At 51.0% G+C, this 20000-nt stretch overlaps 2 protein-coding genes across 2 annotated transcripts in view; one reads left to right on the forward strand and one right to left on the reverse strand.

Annotated features, from left to right (window-relative positions):
• The first annotated feature begins 2294 nt into the window (after positions 1 to 2294).
• On the forward strand, positions 2295 to 12473 carry LOC118769552 (dihydropyrimidinase-related protein 1-like). The gene is made up of 9 exons (XM_036516680.1): positions 2295 to 2469; positions 4484 to 4572; positions 5654 to 5838; positions 6636 to 6740; positions 8565 to 8728; positions 9707 to 9877; positions 10266 to 10445; positions 11193 to 11358; positions 12069 to 12473. The coding sequence occupies exons 1-9, from the start codon at positions 2422 to 2424 to the stop codon at positions 12158 to 12160; spliced, it is 1200 nt and encodes a 399-aa protein (XP_036372573.1). The 5' UTR covers positions 2295 to 2421; the 3' UTR covers positions 12161 to 12473.
• A 4968-nt stretch (positions 12474 to 17441) lies between these two features.
• Positions 17442 to 20000, reverse strand: part of LOC118769623 (protocadherin-7-like) — a 9705-nt gene continuing 7146 nt past the window's right edge. Inside the window, 2 exon segments of the mRNA XM_036516825.1 lie at positions 17442 to 17840; positions 19189 to 19357. Of these exon segments, the coding sequence (XP_036372718.1) occupies positions 17554 to 17840; positions 19189 to 19357 (456 nt within the window). The 3' untranslated portion in view covers positions 17442 to 17553.

A 20000-nucleotide genomic window follows, 5' to 3' on the forward strand; every position in this document is an offset into this window, starting at 1 on the left:
GTGCACATGCCATCGACCAATCAAATGCACTGTGCACAGACCAGGAACCCACTGAACGCACAATTAAAATAGACCCAGCACACACGACTCCTCACGCTTAGGAATGCTAAGTCATTAGTATTACATAATCTAATGTTTATTAGTTTTAATGTGAATGTACTTTATTTGTCGTAAATACACGCTAAAACATTTTAAATATTTACTACAAACATAGAAATCTTTACTACAGACGTCTGTGCGCTACAGCTGTAATTATGCGCGTATTGGTATGAAACGTGATGAGTGCTGACAGACAGACAGACGCGCAGTTAGCCTGTGTGTCGCTTTCTTATCTGAAGGATTTAGCTCCGACGCGCAGCTACTTACTTGGAAAGCGTGGGGAAGCCGCCTCGCACGCGTACAGTGAAGCTCCTTTTGTTTACAAGTTCAGCCGAAGTTTCGGCGGAGTCGCTTCGCCTCCCGCAGCTCGGACAGAAATAGCTCTGAATTACTGACACTGACACTGAGCCACGCCTCAACACAAGCACCGCCCACCCTCACATCCCAATACTTCTACTGGTCATTACAAGTGACGTTATTGATATACGCTCATATGATTGGTTATATGTGATGAAATTAAGAATAACCCACTATGAGCTCCATGTGGCATTTATAGGAATGACTTGGGTCATGTCTGTGATTGGCGGTGCAGCAGAGACGCCGGAGCCGCGGAACCTCCTGCATTATGGGCTGGATTCGGTGCGAGCGAGTAGCGTCAGACCAGGCTGCCCTGACCCGCTGCTGAAGCAATAACTGCTGTTATAGCGGATGACCAATGGATGTCGCTATAGGCACAAATCAGCCAGAACACTTCGATCAGGGATGTCACACTTGTGGAAAATTTTGATTTCATACTTCCTTTGAATACTGTAACACTCAGATATTTCTAAATAAGGCTGTAACGCGCTCAGTTTTGTGTGCCGCTCAGATCACTACGCTCTGTAACTCTGGGGCAACTGACTGTCCCATCCTGACAGGGTCGCTCCTCTCAGACATGGTCCCTGTCTGTACTGGTCCCTCAGTGGTGGAATGAACTCCCCGCGGGGGTCAGGACAGCGGAGTCACTGGCCATCTTCTGACACAGACTGAAGACCAACCTCTTCAGACTGCATCTGAGTTCCACTTCAGTCCCCACCCCCTAACACCTACTTGTTTTAGTATTTCTGTTTATTTTATATGCCGTATTGCCATGTGTTTTGGATTCTGTGATCTAGTGACTGACGTATCCTGGTATACTTGGCTTCCCTTGTCTAGTCATGCTGCACAGGTTAATGTGTGGTACCGCTGGGATAGCGTAATGCTCACACTCACTGGTCTGGGAGTGTTGTTAGCCTGGTCTGACACTGTTTCTCATTTAACCTGATTGGATGCAGATCTGTTGTATCGTGCTGGAAGTCGCTCTGGATAAGAGCTTCTGCTAAATGCATGTAATGTAATGTGTGTGGCAATGGAGCGCCACTGGGCGACTTTCGATCGAAACGAACCACATTATTTTTAATAAAACACAAACGCACATGCGTCGGGCAGTCGGGCAGAACGCGAAACACACGCGCTTTGTACTGAATCCCGAAGCGCCGCTGTTCTGCGTGACGGTGAGCGGTGGCGATGGCTTGCTCTCATTTTCTATCAGTATGATCAGTCGCCTGTTTCCGACATCGCGGATGTCACCGCGCTGAAGGAGGGCTGCACCAGCCCGGGCTCGCAGGGGTGTCCGGCGCGATCACGCTGCCGCTCCGCGTGTCCGGGAGTCCGGCTTCAGCAGAGTGCGCTTTACAGGTGGTGACCTGTAAAGAGTTTCCTAAAATAAAAAGACCACCCAGCTTTACACAGCGTATCATCACCCGGCACCGTGAGCCTACTCTCAAAGGTCGACTTCAGGTCCATCGATTTCACGTGTTTCAGTTGGGCGCCGCTTATTTCCGCCGCTGCTGCTTGTTTTGGCCGCTCTGTGCGCCTTTCCGCTGTCAGTAGATGCCCTGCACTTTACATCTGAGGAAAGTATGTTAATAAAATAAATAATAAAATTCACTTTATTAAATGAACATGGGAAACTTTGGGCGCTATGTGCTATTGATGAGTATGGCTCCACAAAGAGATGATCTTCACTGATCATAGATTTTATTTAAGATTTTAGGCGAGTCAGTCGGGCTAAAGAGAATTTTGAGTGTGGAACTTGTCCCGTTGTGCGGTGCGCTCGTCTGCCCTCCTGGGTGCCACATGAGGGGGGCGCTGCGAGTTCGGCGACGCTCGCCCGCTCCTCTTCGGGACACGCGTACCTCTGTTATTAGCGCCGATTTTATTTTACAGAGGAACGCGGGCAGTCTGAACCGACCCTGATTAATTTCTCGTTTCGGAGACACTTTCTGGGCGCCTGAAGGCGGAATGTCCGGGACTGAATACCGGGGGAAGAAGAGCATCCCTCATTTAACGGTGAGAGAATAATCCGCAAGGTGTTTCCTCTTCGGCGCCTTTATGAAGCTCACTGTTCTGCACACGGGGATATATAATCTGATATAATCCCTCCTATAGCTACAGAGACCGGGCTTCACAGGCGGTTTGTCTCAATGCAATGTCCTCAGCAGCCTGGCGCACCCACCCGCGGGCCAGCCACAGGTCTGAGACAATCTGGCTTTGGAAAGCTGCTGTGAAGACGCGGTTTCTGAATGGGTTCCTGCAGCGAGGCAGCGTGTATACAGCCGCGGAGCCGAGACGGTATCTACAAAATTTGGAGGTGGGGTGGTATAAAAAGAGGGCTTTTAAAGGTCATGGGAAATAAGGGAGTGGGCACGAAGCCGACCTGTGCTCCAGTGCCGCAGTGGAGCCGGACCGACGCCCGGCGCGTTTGTCTGCGGGAGAGGATGCAACGAACCCGCACCTGCGTCTAATGCCCTCTGTGCTCCCGCGGAAAACCTTCTGATGGAGGGACATTCTGTTAACAGGCGTCCTAAAATGACACACAGCGACCTACCGAGGACGAAAATCTGGGAGACAAAGGATGGAGGAGCGCAGCCGCACCCCGATTCGCTGCGTGTCCCGCTCGGGCCTTTTACACCTTGCGCTATTAAGAGAAGAAAAATGTATTGAGTATTAAAGGTAGCGCTGCCCGAGGAGCGTAGACATATTCGACAGTACCGGGTATTCGGCTTTCGAACAAAAGCTTTTGATGCAAGACTGATAGTATATGGTGCTTCAGTTCATGTTTGCCGTTTTGTAGAACAGCCAGGTGTGATAACAGAAAAAAAGATTTAAGATTCAGCCACGACAGTGTGGCCCAGAATGTAATATTAGCCTAATTCCTTCCCCAGTCGATGCGAGCACAAATATTTTAGTGTGTATTATTATATGCATAATTTTATTTAGTTATGGAAATGATGAACAACAGAATAACAATCCATATCGTCTCCATTTTGCATTTAAATTACTTTTTGGGAAAACATTGACTATGATCAACAAAAATTATCACTGGGAACGCCTTTGACTCACAGTAACTTGTGTATTTTACGATTATTGACGGTTACCATGGAAACTCACATCCTGCTCCACGTTTTGTTTCCGCTCACGTTCTTTCTTAGAAGGCATCGCGGGCTTTTGTTATCCGCCTGAACTCTGAGGCTCTCAGAGAGTGTAAATATGACTTTATTACGGATTATTGCGCTCATAAGCAGAAACAAGCATGTGGAAAGGAGGCGCGATAGACATTACTCATATTCATTTCTTATTACTCTCACCCGAAGTGGAAACTACATGCAGCTCACATTTTCACAAAGAGATTCCGTTCCATCGTTTATCCAATTTTTATGAAATGGACGTCTGTACAGTTCAGACCAGCATACTGGAGTCGGAAATCCGCAGGAAATGACACCGTTAATGCGTCTTGGCTAAACTTAGAGTTTAGCACAGACAGCAAAGACAAACATCCTAAAAACTGTTCCAATCATCTATGTCCTGATCCTGTAAATAACCAGGGCACCTCCTGTTGTATCCAGACTGCACACTGCCGCTGGTTACACCTCTTCTACCCGTTAGCAGGAAAACATGCTGCTATCTACAGTAAAGTAGGCTACAGTAAGACACAAACCCATCTTAGCGTAGTAAGACAAGACTACATGTACATCTTACTCAGAGGTGTAAAGTAACAGATGAAAAACAGTCCTGTTATTTTGCTCAGGTAGTTTTTTTCTGGGGTTTTCAATAATACCTCTTTCATTTGAGTACATTTTGAATGAAACATTCTGCGTTTTTACTGCAGGACTTCAGAATGAAACCTTCACACCGAGCATTATAGCAATGCCGCTCCTTATTTCTCGCCATAATACAACCTGCGATGAAGATAACCGGAGCCACACCATTGGCTACTCAACCTACCGTCACCATAGCAATCAGCAATGCTGCTGAAACACAGCTGAAACGCTGCTGAAACACTGCTGCTCTCCTTGCTTTCCAGAGTGAGCCCCTGCTCATCACAGGAGGGAGGGTTGTGAATGACGACCAGTCGCTCTTCGCCGACGTCTACCTGGAGGACGGGCTGGTGAAGTATGTGCTCTCCAGCACAGAGAGAGTTAACAAGGCCTTCCATCAAAAGCTCCTGCAGAATGCACCTACTCAGACACACACACTTGCACTGACACACACTGACCTGCTCACACTGAAACACACTCACATAGACCCACTCATACAGAGACACACTGACCTGCTCACTCTGAAACACACTCACACAGACCCACTCATAGAGACACACTGACCTGCTCACACTGAAACGCACTCACACAGACCCACTCATACAGAGACACACTGACCTGCTCGCTCTGAAACGCACTCACACAGACCCACTCATACAGAGACACACTGACCTGCTCGCTCTGAAACGAACTCACACAGACCCACTCATACAGAGACACACTGACCTGCTCGCTCTGAAACGCACTCACACAGACCCACTCATACAGAGACACACTGACCTGCTCGCTCTGAAAGCACTCACACAGACCCACTCATACAGAGACACACTGACCTGCTCGCTCTGAAAGCACTCACACAGACGCCCATAGTCTGGTCCACGCACTCATTGACACTCTCAGTGAGTGTTGGTCCCTCTGGTCTCCCTCACATTATATTATGGATGGCAGTGCACCATAGTGGTTAAGGAGCAGGACGCGTAACCGAAAGGCTGCCGGTTTGATTCCCCACTGGGGCACTGCTGCTGTACCCTTGGGCAAGGTACTTAACCCACAACTGCCTCACTAAATATCCAGCTGTATAAATGGATAACATTGTAAAGAACTGTAACCCATGTAAGTTGCTCTGGATAAGAGTGTCTGCTAAATGCCAATAATGTAATTATATTACAGTTTTATTAGATTCTCTGATTCGGAGCGACTTGCACATCTTACAGTTTTCATGTCATCCATTTTCTGCTGGATATTTACAGTCTCTCGTGTGTCTCTCCTCTCTCCCTCTCTACAGCCATCTCTCAGAAAAATCCATCACATTTTCACATGACATTGTGCACAGAACCTTTCACAAAGCACTGAACATTTCCTCACTCTCCTGCTGTCTGTTGTCTTCCTCACACTACACTCAGCCCCCCCCCCGTCTCTGTGTCCCCCCCCCCCAGGCAGCTGGGGCAGAACCTGACTGTCCCTGAGGGGGTGAAGATTATTGAGGCTCATGGGCGCCTGGTGATTCCTGGGGGCATCGATGTCAACACCTGCCTGCAGAAGCCCTACCTGGGCAGCCCCCCTGTGGACGACTTCTTCCAGGGCACCAAGGCCGCCCTCGCTGGGGGAACCACGATGATCTGTGAGTTCCGGTCTCTCAGCCGCCTCTCTCAACACTCCCTCACTCAACACTGGCACTCACTCAACACTGCCTCACTCAACACTGCCACTCTCAACACTGCCACTCTCAACACTGCCTCACTCAACACAGCCTAACTCAACACTGCCTCACTCACCTAACTCAACACTGCCTCGCTCAACACTGCCACTCTCAACACTGCCACTCTCAACACTGCCTCACTCACCTAACTCAACACTGCCTCTCTCAACACTGCCACTCTCAACACTGCCTCACTCAACACTGCCACTCTCAACACTGCCACTCTCAACACTGCCTCACTCAACACTGCCTCACTCAACACTGCCACTCTCAACACTGCCACTCTCAACACTGCCTCACTCAACACAGCCTAACTCAACACTGCCTCACTCACCTAACTCAACACTGCCTCGCTCAACACTGCCACTCTCAACACTGCCACTCTCAACACTGCCTCACTCAACACAGCCTCACTCAACACAGCCTCACTCAACACTGCCTCACTCAACACTGCCTCACTCAACACAGCCTAACTCAACACTGCCTCACTCAACACAACCTCACTCAACACAGCCTCACTCAACACTGCCTCACTCAACACAGCCTCACTCAACACTGCCTCACTCAACACAGCCTAACTCAACAGTGCCTTACTCAACACCCCACTCCACTGCCCCACTCCGCTGTCTGATGGATGTCTCACCTTATTACAGGAGAGAACTCTTGGGGTTTGGTAAGTGTCTCTCTGGCTGTCCTAATGGCGGCGTCTCTTTTCCCAGTGGACCATGTGACCCCCCAGCCCGGGGAGAGTCTCCTGCAGGCGTTTGAAACGTGGCAGGAAGCAGCAGACTTCAGCACTGAGCCCAACAGAACTTCAGCACTGAGCCCAATGGAACCTCAACACTGAGCCCAATGGAACCTCAGCACTGAGCCCAATGGAACCTCAGCATTGAGCCCAACGGAACCTCAGCACTGAGCCCAACGGAACCTCAGCACTGAGCATGTTTAAGGCTAAGTTTGAACTGCAGTGGAAGGATAGGACGCAGGGTAAACTGCGGTGGAAGGATAGGACGCAGGGTAAACTACTGTAAAACAGGATAATGACGTTCTGAAACCGGGGTCTCATCCTCTTCCTGGGTGTACTGGTCCCCCCCTAGACATGCTGGTGTGCGTATGGGTGTGTGCAGGTGTGTACAAGTGTGTGCAGATGTGTGCGCGTATGTACAGGTGTTTGCAGGTTTGTGTAGGTGAGTGCACGTATTTTCAGGGGTTTGCAGGTATGTACAGGTGATTAACGCTGATTTGTGTACAGGTGTGTGTAGGTGTATGCAGGTGTGTGTAGGTGTATGCAGGTGTGTGTAGGTGTATGCAGGTGTGTGCAGGTGTGTGCAGGTGTGTGTAGGTGTATGCAGGTGTGTGCAGGTGTGTGCAGGTGTGTGTAGGTGTATGCAGGTGTGTGCAGGTGTGTGCAGGTGTGTGTAGGTGTATGCAGGTGTGTGTAGGTGTATGCAGGTGTGTGCAGGTGTGTGCAGGTGTGTGTAGGTGTATGCAGGTGTGTGCAGGTGTGTGCAGGTGTGTGTAGGTGTATGCAGGTGTGTGCAGGTGTGTGCAGGTGTGTGTAGGTGCGTGCAGGTGTGTGTAGGTGTATGCAGGTGTGTGCAGGTGTGTGCAGGTGTGTGTAGGTGTATGCAGGTGTGTGCAGGTGTGTGCAGGTGTGTGTAGGTGTATGCAGGTGTGTGCAGGTGTGTGCAGGTGCGTGTAGGTGTATGCAGGTGTGTGCAGGTGTGTGCAGGTGTATGTAGGTGTATGCAGGTGTGTGCAGGTGTGTGCAGGTGTGTGTAGGTGTATGCAGGTGTGTGCAGGTGTGTACAGGTGTGTGTAGGTGTATGCAGGTGTGTGCAGGTGTGTGCAGGTGCGTGTAGGTGTATGCAGGTGTGTGCAGGTGTGTGCAGGTGTATGTAGGTGTATGCAGGTGTGTGCAGGTGTACAGGTGTGTGTAGGTGTATGCAGGTGTGTGCAGGTGTGTACAGGTGTGTGTAGGTGTATGCAGGTGTGTGCAGGTGTGTGCAGGTGCGTGCAGGTGTGTGTAGGTGTATGCAGGTGTGTGCAGGTGTGTACAGGTGTATGTAGGTGTATGCAGGTGTGTGCAGGTGTGTGCAGGTGTGTGTAGGTGTATGCAGGTGTGTGCAGGTGTGTACAGGTGCGTGTAGGTGTATGCAGGTGTGTGCAGGTGTGTGTAGGTGTGTGTAGGTGTGTGCAGGTGTGTGCAGGTGTGTGTAGGTGTATGCAGGTGTGTGCAGGTGTGTGCAGGTGTGTGTAGGTGTGTGTAGGTGTGTGCAGGTGTGTGTAGGTGTGTGTAGGTGTGTGCATGTGTGTGTAGGTGTGTGTAGGTGTGTGTAGATGTGCGTAGGTGTGTGCAGGTATGTGCAGGTGTGTGCAGGTATGTGCAGGTGTGTGCGTAGGTGTGTGCAGGTATGTGCAGGTGTGTGCAGGTGTGTGCAGGTGTGTGCAGGTGTGTGTAGGTGTGTGTAGATGTGCGTAGGTGTGTGCAGGTATGTGCAGGTGTGTGCAGGTGTGTGCAGGTGTGTGCAGGTATGTGCAGGTGTGTGCAGGTGTGTGCAGGTGTGTGCAGGTGTGTGCAGGTGTGTGCAGGTATGTGCAGGTGTGTGCAGGTGTGTGCAGGTGTGTGCAGGTGTGTGCAGGTGATTAACGACGCTCTCTGCTGTGCAGTGGGGACCTGCAGGTGGTTGGCAGTGCACACTGCGCTTACAGCACGTCTCAGAAGGCCATTGGGAAGGACAACTTCACCCTCATCCCTGAGGGGACCAACGGGGTGCAGGAGAGGATGGCCTTCGTGTGGGACAGGGCTGTGGTGAGTGCCTGAGCCCCGCCCCGACACCCCCCTCACCGTCCCACCCCGACACCCCCCTCACCGTCCCACCCCGACACCCCCCTCACCGTCCCGCCCCGACACCCCCCTCACCGTCCCGCCCCGACACCCCCCTCACCGTCCCGCCCCGACACCCCCCTCACCGTCCCGCCCCGACACCCCCCTCACCGTCCCGCCCCGACACCCCCCTCACCGTCCCGCCCCGACACCCCCCTCACCGTCCCGTCCCGCACCCCCCTCACCGTCCCGCCCCGACACCCCCCTCACCGTCCCACCCGTCCCACCCCAACACCCCCCTCACCGTCCCACCCGTCCCACCCTGACACCCCCCTCACTGTCCCACCCCGACACCCCCCTTACTGTCCCACCCCAACACCCACTAACTGTCCCGCCCATCCTACACTAACACCCCCCTCACTGTCCCGCCCGTCCCACCCCAACACCCCCCTCACTGTCCCGCCTGTCCCACCCCAACACCCACTAACTGTCCCGCCCATCCTACACTAACACCCCCCTCACTGTCCCGCCCGTCCCACCCCAACACCCCCCTCACTGTCCCGCCCGTCCCACCCCAACACCCCCCTCACTGTCTCGCCTGTCCCACCCCCACACCCCCTCACTGTCTCGCCTGTCCCACCCTGGTACCCCACTCACGCCCCCCCCCCCCCCCCACCCCACTCACTGTCCCTCCCGTCACTGCTGCTGATTTAGGAGCAGGCTGCCAGCTTACAGGTCAGGTATGAGAGCACTGCTATTGGAGGAGACTGTAAGCTTATTTTTAAATGTAGTATTGTTGTTTATATGCTTCTAAATCCATTGCTTTGGCAATACTGAAGTTGAATTGAATTGAATTGTGTGTGTGTGTGTGTGTGTGTGTGTGTGTGTGTGCGCGTGCACACACGCATGAGTAAGAATGAATGAATGAATGAATTGATGAAGCAGGCTCCCTCCTCTCTGTAGGCTGAGGGTAAGATGGATGAGAACCAGTTTGTGGCTGTAACCAGCACCAACGCTGCCAAGATCTTCAACCTGTACCCTCGCAAGGGGCGCGTTGCAGTGGGGTCGGACGCTGACATCGTGATCTGGGACCCCGAGCAGATCAGTACCATCACCGCCAAGAAGCAGCAGTCGGTGAGCGTCGACTTACCACTCTGGGCTTAAAGAGTGTTGGGTTATATGACTCTGGGGTTAAAGAGTGTTGGGTTATGTGACTCTGGGCTTAAAGAGTGTTGGGTTTTACCACTCTGGGCTTAAAGAGTGTTGGGTTATGTGACTCTGAGCTTAAAGAGTGTTGGGTTATGTGACTCTGGGGTTAAAGAGTGTTGGGTTATGTGACTCTGGGCATAAAGAGTGTTGGGTTATGTGACTCTGAGCTTAAAGAGTGTTGGGTTATATGACTCTGGGGTTAAAGAGTGTTGGGTTATGTGACTCTGGGGTTAAAGAGTGTTGGGTTTTACCACTCTGGGGTTAAAGAGTGTTGGGTTATGTGACTCTAGGTGAAACTTTGTCTGTTATGCAGGCCCTGGAGTATAACATCTTTGAGGGAATGGAGTGCAGAGGGGGCCCCCTGGTGGTGATCAGTCAGGGCAGAGTGGTGCTTGAGGACAACACGCTGCAGGTGCAGGCGGGGGCTGGCCGCTACATCCCGCGAAAGCCTTTCCCTGACCACGCCTACCAGCTAATCAACATGAGGAGCCAGGTAAACCCCACCCCCCGATGGGTGTAAGGCCACACCCCTCTGACCCCAGTGTTCCCACCACACCTGACCTGAGGAACCAGCTACCTGCGGCTTCATGGCTGCTAGCGGCTGTTAGGGGGCCAGGATGCAGTCTGAAGAGATGGGTTTTCAGAGATACCAGCAGGTAGTCTGGCTGGAACAACAAGCACACTGAGAAACTTGATTGAAAATAATATAATGTCCTGTTATTAATATTATCATTATTAGGTGCTGTGTCGAGGAGGACGTGAGAAATGAGTGGGTTCTGTGGATGAGGCAGAAGGTGCCGCTCTGCTTCACTGTGGCCTTATTCTCAGTGAAGGTCACAGACACTGAAATGACATCACAGCCAGCAGCTGTACCACCCTGCAGCTCTCTCCGACCTCACAGCTGAGCTGGAGCCTGGGTAGCGCTTGCATGGGCGCCTCCTGGGTGACACAGGGGCTGCTGCTGTAAGAGGTGTTGGAGGGCCAGCAGGGGGCAGGACAGCAGTGGCCCGGGGCTGTGATGGAGACACTGTGCTGTAGGAGAGACCATCTTACAGATGAGATATTACGCTCAATAGTGTGGTCTGATGGCGTCAGAGGGAGGGGGTGTGGTCTGATGGTGTCAGAGGGAGGGGGTGTGGTTTGATCGTGTAAGAGGGAGGGGGTGTGGTTTGATGGCAGCAGAGGGAGGGGGGTGTGGTTTGATCATGTGAGACGGAGTGGGTGTGGTCTGTCTCCCCAGGCAACTGGGAAGCAGGGCGTGTCCCGGGGCATGTATGATGGGCCTGTGTATGACGTCCCTGCCACGCCCAAGTACATGACCCCCACCCCCTCAGCCAAGACCTCCCCCACCCAGCACCAGCCTCCACCAATCAGGAACCTCCATCTGTCCAACTTCAGCCTATCAGGTACAGCGGCACCCGTGTGTCTCACCGGCAGGTGGACTTCGCTCATTTTGACAGATTTTTGCAGTGTATATACAGTGCCTTGCAGGAACCGTTACTCTTATGGACCATGATGTCCTTGCAGTGGGGCCAGGCGTGTGGTGGTATATACAGTCCGGTCCACAATTATTGGTACCCTTGACAAAAATGAAAACAGGCTGCATATAATAAACACCACAGATAATAATCAAGATGCTATGTTCATACAGATGTGAAAACCTTGCCAATAAGGGTGTCAGTGATTCTGGACCTGGCTGTGCACAGAGACGCCTCACGCGTGGCTCTGTACAGGCAGTTTGCGGAAGCCCATCGTCCAGCGCGGGAATTAGTGGCAGAAACACCCACCAATCAGCACAGTGGGCTGATGACTGGGCTGAGTCGAACCCGGATCAGGCTCAGCCGACGCTCTCAGTGAAGCAGCTCTCACAGCGCAGTATTTTCAACTCATGAAATGATACACGTTTTGAAATTACATACGTTCAATACATTCTTGTTATACTAAATAATGATCACATGATGATTCAAATACTGCGTGCCCAAGCCGATCTATGTATATCATCATCCAATCAGCTTTGAGACTGAGCAATGTGTTACAGTATAAAATGTGATCAGTCTAAATAATTCTTTGATCAAGGACACCCCCCCCGTGTGACTCTCTCTGATCTGGGTTCCAGGTGCCCAAATCGATGACAACGTTCCTCGGCGCTCTGGACACCGCATTGTGGCGCCCCCTGGTGGTCGCTCCAACATCACCAGCCTGGGCTGAGCTTTGGGGGGTGTAGGTGTGCGTTTACCAGCCGGGGCTGAGCTTTGGGGAGTGAAGGTGTGTGTTTACCAGCTGGGGCTGATCTTTGGGGGGTGTAGGTGTGTGTTTACCAGCTGGGGCTGATCTTTGGGGGGTGAAGGTGTGTGTTTACCAGCTGGGGCTGATCTTTGGGGGGTGAAGGTGTGTGTTTACCAGCTGGGGCTGATCTTTGGGGAGTGAAGGTGTGTGTTTACCAGCCGGGGCTGATCTTTGGGGGGTGAAGGTGTGTGTTTACCAGCCGGGGCTGATCTTTGGGGAGTGGAGGTGTGCGTTTACCAGCCGGGGCTGAGCTTTGGGAGGGGTGTGTGTTTACGGGGGGCTGAGCTCTTGGGGGGGGGGGGGGCGTGTCTCAGCCACTCATTTCACTGCTGCTGCTCGGCTGTCCTCTGAATGTCAAACTCAGGTCAGGGGGCCGTTTTAATTGGCCGGACTCCATTGCACAGTGGTCACTATTCACAGGAGCACCTCAGCCCGCCCATACGGCAGCACACACCGGCGGTGGCGTGCAGGGCAAAGGAGCATTTTCCTGTGATTTATGAGAAACTTCCAGAAAGTCCCACTGGGCACTGATGAGGTTAAATAACATTTACATTTACGTTACTGTCAGTTGTTTAGCAAATGCTCCTTTCCAGAGTGGCTTGCAAAAGTGTGTGGGCCTCATGGGAGGTGAATCTGACCCCTGACCCCAGACTGTGACCCGGCCTGATCCTGCCCTGTCCTCACCCTGGAATCTCCAGAAGTGTTTCTGCTAATCAACTGATACAAGTTAAGGTGTTTATTCAACATATTTTGTTAATATCTTCCCTTTGCACCAGTGTGCAGTAACTTATGTCATTATTCTAGGCTTTAAAACAGCTGATTGAGCAGTTAATTAATCTGAGCTGAATGCTGATTAAACTGTTTTTAAAATGAATTAAGTTGAATTTGTGCCTTTACTTCTACATTTCTGTAAGCATAAAAACTGCCAACAATAAATTTCATTCCCAACAGACTCACAGCAGACAAACTTCACTAATCAGGAGATCAGTCCCCTTTGAAACTCAGTTAACCTTCATTCATCAAGAGCTCAGCAGGACGGTAAGCCAGCACACAGCTGATCCCTGGGACCAGAACTGACTCATTCCTCTGAGATCATCAGTCCTGCATAGTACTTCAAATACCACCCTCTACCGGCCAGATAAGAGTACTTCAATATTGGTTTTCTGAATGGAGATTTAGTACCTTTCCTTTTCCTCATCATGGTTGGCTAGTTTGCTTTCTGCATATCCATAGTTCAGAGCTCACATGTTCACCGTTTCAGTCAGTATATGCATGGTCACTGTTTCAGTCAGTATATATGCGGTCAGTGTTTCAGTCAGGTTATACACGGTCACTGTTTCAGTCAGGTTATACACGGTCACTGTTTCGGTCAGGTCATACATCGTCACTGTTTCGGTCAGGTTATACACGGTCAGCGTTTCAGTCAGGTTATACACGGTCAGCGTTTCAGTCAGGTTATACACGGTCACTGTTTCAGTCAGGTTATACACGGTCAGCGTTTCAGTCAGGTTATACACGGTCACTGTTTCAGTCAGGTTATACACGGTTACTGTTTCAGTCAGGTTATACACGGTTACTGTTTCAGTCAGGTTATACACGGTCACTGTTTCGGTCAGGTCATACATCGTCACTGTTTCGGTCAGGTTATACACGGTCAGCGTTTCAGTCAGGTTATACACGGTCAGCGTTTCAGTCAGGTTATACACGGTCAGCGTTTCAGTCAGGTTATACACGGTCACTGTTTCAGTCAGGTTATACACGGTTACTGTTTCAGTCAGGTTATACACGGTTACTGTTTCGGTCAGGTTATACACGGTCACTGTTTCGGTCAGGTTATACACGGTCAGCGTTTCAGTCAGGTTATACAGGGTCAGCGTTTCAGTCAGGTTATACATGGTCAGCGTTTCAGTCAGTATATACACGGTCAGTGTGTAATATACACAGTCAAGTTTTTGTGCCAGTATCTGCACTGACATATCACCATAAACACACAACACACTGCATCTGCACTGACATATCACCATAAACACATAACACACTGTATCTGCACTGACATATCACCACATATATACAAACATAACACACTGCATCTGCACTGACATATCACCATAAACACACAACACACTGCATCTGCACTGACATATCACCATAAACACATAACACACTGCATCTGCACTGACATATCACCATAAACACACAACACACTGACGGGATGATGGCCAGCTTTAGCTTGCTGCTCTTTGCAGAGGCTTCGCCTTCATTCACAGCAAAATTCACTAAACTGGCCCTCTGTCTGCCCCTAGTGGTGGAATGAGCTACACGTCTCCATCAGATCAGACTCAGAACCCAGCTTCTGAAGCCTCTGCTGTACCCCTGCCCTGGGCAAGATACTTAACCCATAGTTGCCTCAGTCAATATTCAGTCATACAAATGGGAAAATTGTACCCTATTATACTCTGGATAAGAGTGTCTGCCAAATGGCAATAATGTAATGTACACGCGTAATTATAGTTTACAGTTTTCTGTCTGCAGACATTTATTTAAAAAATCTTATTTTCAAAACTATGAACACATGCACCAGGAAAACAAACAGATTGAAAAATAAACCTTTTTGTCCACATGTTTCCATTGGTAATTAGCAGATGCCCTTATCCAGAGCAACTTACATCAATTACAGGTTTTTACAATGTTATCCATTTATACAGCTGTGCAATTGTGGGTTAAGTTCTTTGCCCAAGGGTACAGCAGCAGCACCCCTGTGGGGAATTGAACCAGCAACCTCCCAGAACTGCCACCCCCATCAGCATCTCCGCCCCTTCCTGCATTCTCATCATCGGGATGGATGGGGTGGCTTCCCCCAGAGCTCTGCCCTTGAAGTAAAGGAATGCTAGCGTTAGCGACTCACCTGCAGGTTACACCCTGGGGGGCAGGGGGCAGAAGTGCAGTGGGAGCAGGGGGAGAGCCTTGGAGCCCAGCGCACTGAAATAAGAGTCTGGCTGAAATGAAGGTCTTATTGCAGGCTGATGTTTGCACTGGAGCTCACACGCAGGGAAAGACGGGCGGAGATCACCGTCAGGCTTTAAGGGGGGAAGGACCCAGGGCAGACAGGTGGAGATCACCGTCAGGCTTTAAGGGGGGGAAGGACCCAGGCGGAGATCACCGTCAGGCTTTAAGGGGGGAAGGACCCAGGGCAGACAGGTGGAGATCACCGTCAGGCTTTAAGGGGGGAAGGACCCAGGGCAGACAGGCGGAGATCACCGTCAGGCTTTAAGGGGGGAAGGACCCAGGGCAGACAGGTGGAGATCACCGTCAGGCTTTAAGGGGGGAAGGACCCAGGCAGAGATCACCGTCAGGCTTTAAGGGGGGAAGGACCCAGGGCAGACAGGCGGAGATCACCGTCAGGCTTTAAGGGGGGGGGAAGGACCCAGGGCAGACAGGCGGAGATCACCGTCAGCCTTTAAGGGGGGAAGGACCCAGGCGAAGACAGGCGGAGATCACCGTCAGGCTTTAAGGGGGGAAGGACCCAGGGCAGACCGGGATGACAAACTAGGTGTTTATTTGAAGAACAATCCAAAACCGTAGCAACAAAACAGTCCGAGTCAAAACCAGAAATTTACAGGCAGAAAATCCAAAAACCAGAGCAAGCAGAAAAAACCCACGCAGGACCAAAACAGACAAATACACTGAGACAAACTGGCAGAGACACAGAGCAGATAGAGGGGTATAAATACACAGGCTGATGATGACATAGGGGCGGAACCCCGGCCTGATTGCGCTGCCGGCTGCCCTGCACGCACCGCTGCGCAAAGCTGCATCTTCTCGCCCTTACAGTGTCTGCTCCCGCATACTGTCAGTGCGTCGGATATAAGGACAGGTTTTGGGGTCAAAAGGTATTTAGACAGTGGAGTCCTTTCAAAGTCTTGCATATTTCGACCGATGATGTACTCAGGATCTGTAACCGCGGCGGTGGATGTGTTACCGTGGCGGCGGGTCTGTCCAGTTCCGCCGCATACGCTGGACAGCCTGTCTGGGCCTCTGCACAGAGCAGTGTTACAGTCCACTCTGGCCTTGCAGGGGTTCTCTTCCTTCACTTTTAGGCTGTATTTTTTGTATTTTATCTATCCATTGTTATTAGAATTAATTATAATAATTATTATTAATAATACTAACCCCTGCTCCTGTGATCTGTGGTGGCGAGTGTGGTGCTCTGTAAGGGCCAGTTACTGCTGCCCTGGGCTCTGTTCGTTACCAGGCCCTGATCAGTCATTTTTCCAGCAAACAAACTGCTCATCGTCTCCTCAGTTTGAAACTGCAGCCGTTACCGCTCCCCCCCCCGAGAAACTGCCGCTGTTACCGCCCCCTCCCCCGAGAAACTGCCGCTGTTACCGCTCCCTCCCCTGAGGAACCGCCGCCGTTACCGCTCCCTCCCCTGAGGAACCGCCGCCGTTACCGCTCCCCCCCCCGAGAAACTGCCGCTGTTACCGCTCCCTCCCCCGAGTCTCAGAGAGGCGTTGCGTGCTCCTGCTGTCAGGCCAAAAAAACAAAACCTAACTGTGTGGGTGTGGGAGGCATGTAACCCTGATTCTAACACAGGGAAGCAGAAAAATAACACAGAAAACCCAGAAAAAATATACAATAAGCAGAGTTTTTATCAATATTTATTAAAATGAACATAATTCAGAGTCATACTAGAATGAACTTGAGATTTTTGCAGATCACGCTCTTTTCAGTAAATCAGTCGATGCTGTTATGAATCTAAGTGGAGGAATGAAGTCTTCATCACTGAAGTCTTCATCACTGAAAGTCCTTACAAACAGGAAGCAACAGCATGGGCCCAGAGGCCAAAGCCCTTCGTTAAAAACGAGCTTCTCTTCTCCCTTCCAGGAGATAAAGCACCTCAAACATGCAGCTGTAGAAAGATACGAATGTGTGCAAAGCCCTCTGTACAGGACACAGATCAGCACTGTCAGAGAGAGAGAGCGAGAGGGAGAGACAGAGAGAGAAAGAGAGAGGGAGGGAGAGAGAGAGAAAGGGAGGGAGAGAGAGGCAGAGAGAAAAGAGAGACACAGTGAAAGCGAGAGGGAGGGAGAGAGGGGGAGAGAGAGAGGGAGAGACACAGTGAAAGCGAGAGGGAGGGAGAGAGGGGGAGAGAGAGAGGGAGGGAGAGAGGGGGAGAGAGAGGGAGGGAGAGAGGGGGAGAGAGAGAGAGAGAGAAGAGGCAAAGAGACATATGTTTCATAGAAGACTGTCCAACACTCATGCTTCTCCGTTTATGTAGCTGTAATTTGGTTTGTCTCCAGCAGGGGGAGGTGCTGTCACAGGTACACTTCCCTGCGGGACAGTGTGTGACAGGAGGCCGTTCTGTGCCCCCCTGGCTGTGCAGGGGGGGCATCCTCATGGCACACCGCCTGGCCCAGCCTGCTGAGGGTGTCGTAAGACGATGAGGTCATCTTTCTGCTCAGCAGGCTTTGGGCGCGGCCGGCGCTGCTGAGGCAGCTCGGTGGTGTTCTCATGGGCGACCAGCAGGGGGCAGTGTGCTGCAGCCGGTTACAGGCCTGCGTGCTTTTCCCTGTCAGGGTAACGTCCGGCAGTGGCCTGGAGTCTGGAGCAAGAACACAACCCACGCTGACCTTTAACCTCTGCTTATCTCTATAAACACTTGACCTTTAACCTCTGCTTATCTCTATAAACGCTTGACCTTTAACCTCTGCTTATCTCTATAAACGCTTGACCTTTAACCTCTGCTTATCTCTGTAAACGCTTGACCTTTAACCTCTGCTTATCTCTATAAACGCTTGACCTTTAACCTCTGCTTATCTCTGTAAATGCTTGACCTTTAACCTCTGCTTAGTCTCTTTGAATGCATGCAGATGTACAAATGTTTGGAAGGTGAGTTGTTTGTGAATATCTGAGAGTGTATCTCTGGAGAATGTGTGTGTATCTGTGTTTGTAATCCTCTCAGTCCTTTAGGGGCCTTGAAGGTGGGGAGCCTCAGAGTGGAAACCCATCTATAATACAGCTTTCCAGGAGCACATGAGAACAAGTCTGGGAGACAGTCATGCAGAAAAGCCACACAAGTACCCATAAAGCACTGCAATTTCAGTAAGCGCAACAGTAATTACTCTGTCTGAAAGCCTTCTCTACAGAAACTGTATGTTAACACAGTGATCAGTGGGGTATGGAGTTTATTAACACTTTCACTTGGTGTTGGATCACTGAGTTGAATTTTTAGTGTGGAGTTCCAAGAAGAGAGGAAATGATGTTCTCAATCTGTCTGGATTGTTTGATCAGATGGATGGTGTAGAATCAGCAGTGGGCCACAGCAAACTTCACCTTAGCTTTTCATACTCTATATTTCTGAACATATTCCAGCTCTGAGGGTTACAGGTGTCTCTGTGGTGTACATCAGAGTGCAGGTGTGTCTGTGGTATAGGTAAGTACAGGTGTAGAATAAGAACATTGGAAAATTCTCAGTAGTGTACATGTGTAAATGAAAAACCTTCCTGTGACCCTCTGAACCTGGTCATTTCTGCCTGCCCCTCTGGGGCGAGTTGGTCACTGCTGCATTTTATCTTTTAGCTGGCCTCTGGTTTTTAAGGGGACAGCATGTGTGTCTGTAGTGAATGTGTGTAGCAGGGTGTGTATGTGCATGGCGTTGTGTGCTGGTATCTGCGTGTAGCATAGTGTTTGCGTGTAGCCTAGAATATGTAATCATGATTGACAGCCACACCTCAGTGCTTCAGGTTGTTAGGGTGTGTGGTGTGCGGTTGTTAGGGTGTGTGGTGTGCGGTTGTTAGGGTGTGTGGTGTGCGGGTTGTTAGTGTGTGTGGCGTGTGGTTGTAGGGTGTGTGGTGTGCGGTTGTTAGGGTGTGTGGCGTGTGGTTGTAGGGTGTGTGGTGTGCAGTTGTTTAATGTGGTGTAACACGCGCAGCGTTGAGTGGGACTCGCACCGCTCTCTCTGCCCTCTGCCTCGCCCACGCTGCCCTCAGGGCTGGTCCTCTCCTGGCTGTCCCCCAGAGGGGCTGCAGCCCCACAGCTCTCACAGTCCTCCAGCCCGCTGTCATGGCCGCTGGGGTCCTGGGACGGGCCCGTCGCACAGAAGGTGACCCGCCGCGGAGGCTAAAAGACAGCAGGGGCCGTAAACGCCCACGGAACAGCAGCGCCTGCTTTCCAAAAGCAAGGAAACTCAGGAGCATTCACTCTGTTTCTAATGTTTGAGTGAATTAAAATGAGCTCCCAGAGTATGAGGTGAAATGAGTCAGAGAGAGGTGCAGAAAGAAGAGCGAAGGGGACGAGAAAAAGAAGGTTGAGGACAGAGTATGGTGAAAGAGGGATGAGGGAGAGATGAAGGAGAGAGGGATGAGAGAGAGATGAAGGAGAGGGGGGTGAGGGAGAGATGAAGGAGAGAGGGATGAGGGAGAGATGAAGGAGAGAGGGATGAGGGAGAGATGAAGGAGATGAAGGAGGTGCAGGGTACCTACGGGTCAGCAGCAGTGAGGTGCAGTAGTGAGGAACAGACTTCAAACTCAGAATTTCAACTTCATTTGACTGCTGTGGAGGTGATTAACCTGAACTGCGTCAGTAAATATCCTGCTGCATAAATGGACAAAGTGAAAACTGTAAACCATTTAACTTGCTCAGGATAAGAGCAACTAGCTGTTAAATGTAATGTTAAACACTGTGAGCAGAGTCGTCACAGAGCAGTCTGTCTGTGTGTCTGTACTGCAGTCTGTAACAGGAATCTCTCACTCCTCTATGTGTC

Source organism: Megalops cyprinoides, chromosome 22, assembly GCF_013368585.1.
Source record: "Megalops cyprinoides isolate fMegCyp1 chromosome 22, fMegCyp1.pri, whole genome shotgun sequence".
Taxonomy (NCBI): domain Eukaryota; kingdom Metazoa; phylum Chordata; class Actinopteri; order Elopiformes; family Megalopidae; genus Megalops; species Megalops cyprinoides.

Bases quoted from the DNA above. Each gene is read 5' to 3' on its own strand.
- LOC118769552 (XM_036516680.1), top strand. From the start codon at position 2,422: ATGTCCGGGACTGAATACCGGGGGAAGAAGAGCATCCCTCATTTAACG. The intron at 4,573-5,653 runs GTATGTGCTCTC...CCCCCCCCCCAG, and splicing joins CTGGAGGACGGGCTGGTGAA to GCAGCTGGGGCAGAACCTGA. The intron at 6,741-8,564 runs GCCCAATGGAAC...GTGCAGGTGATT, and splicing joins CAACAGAACTTCAGCACTGA to AACGACGCTCTCTGCTGTGC.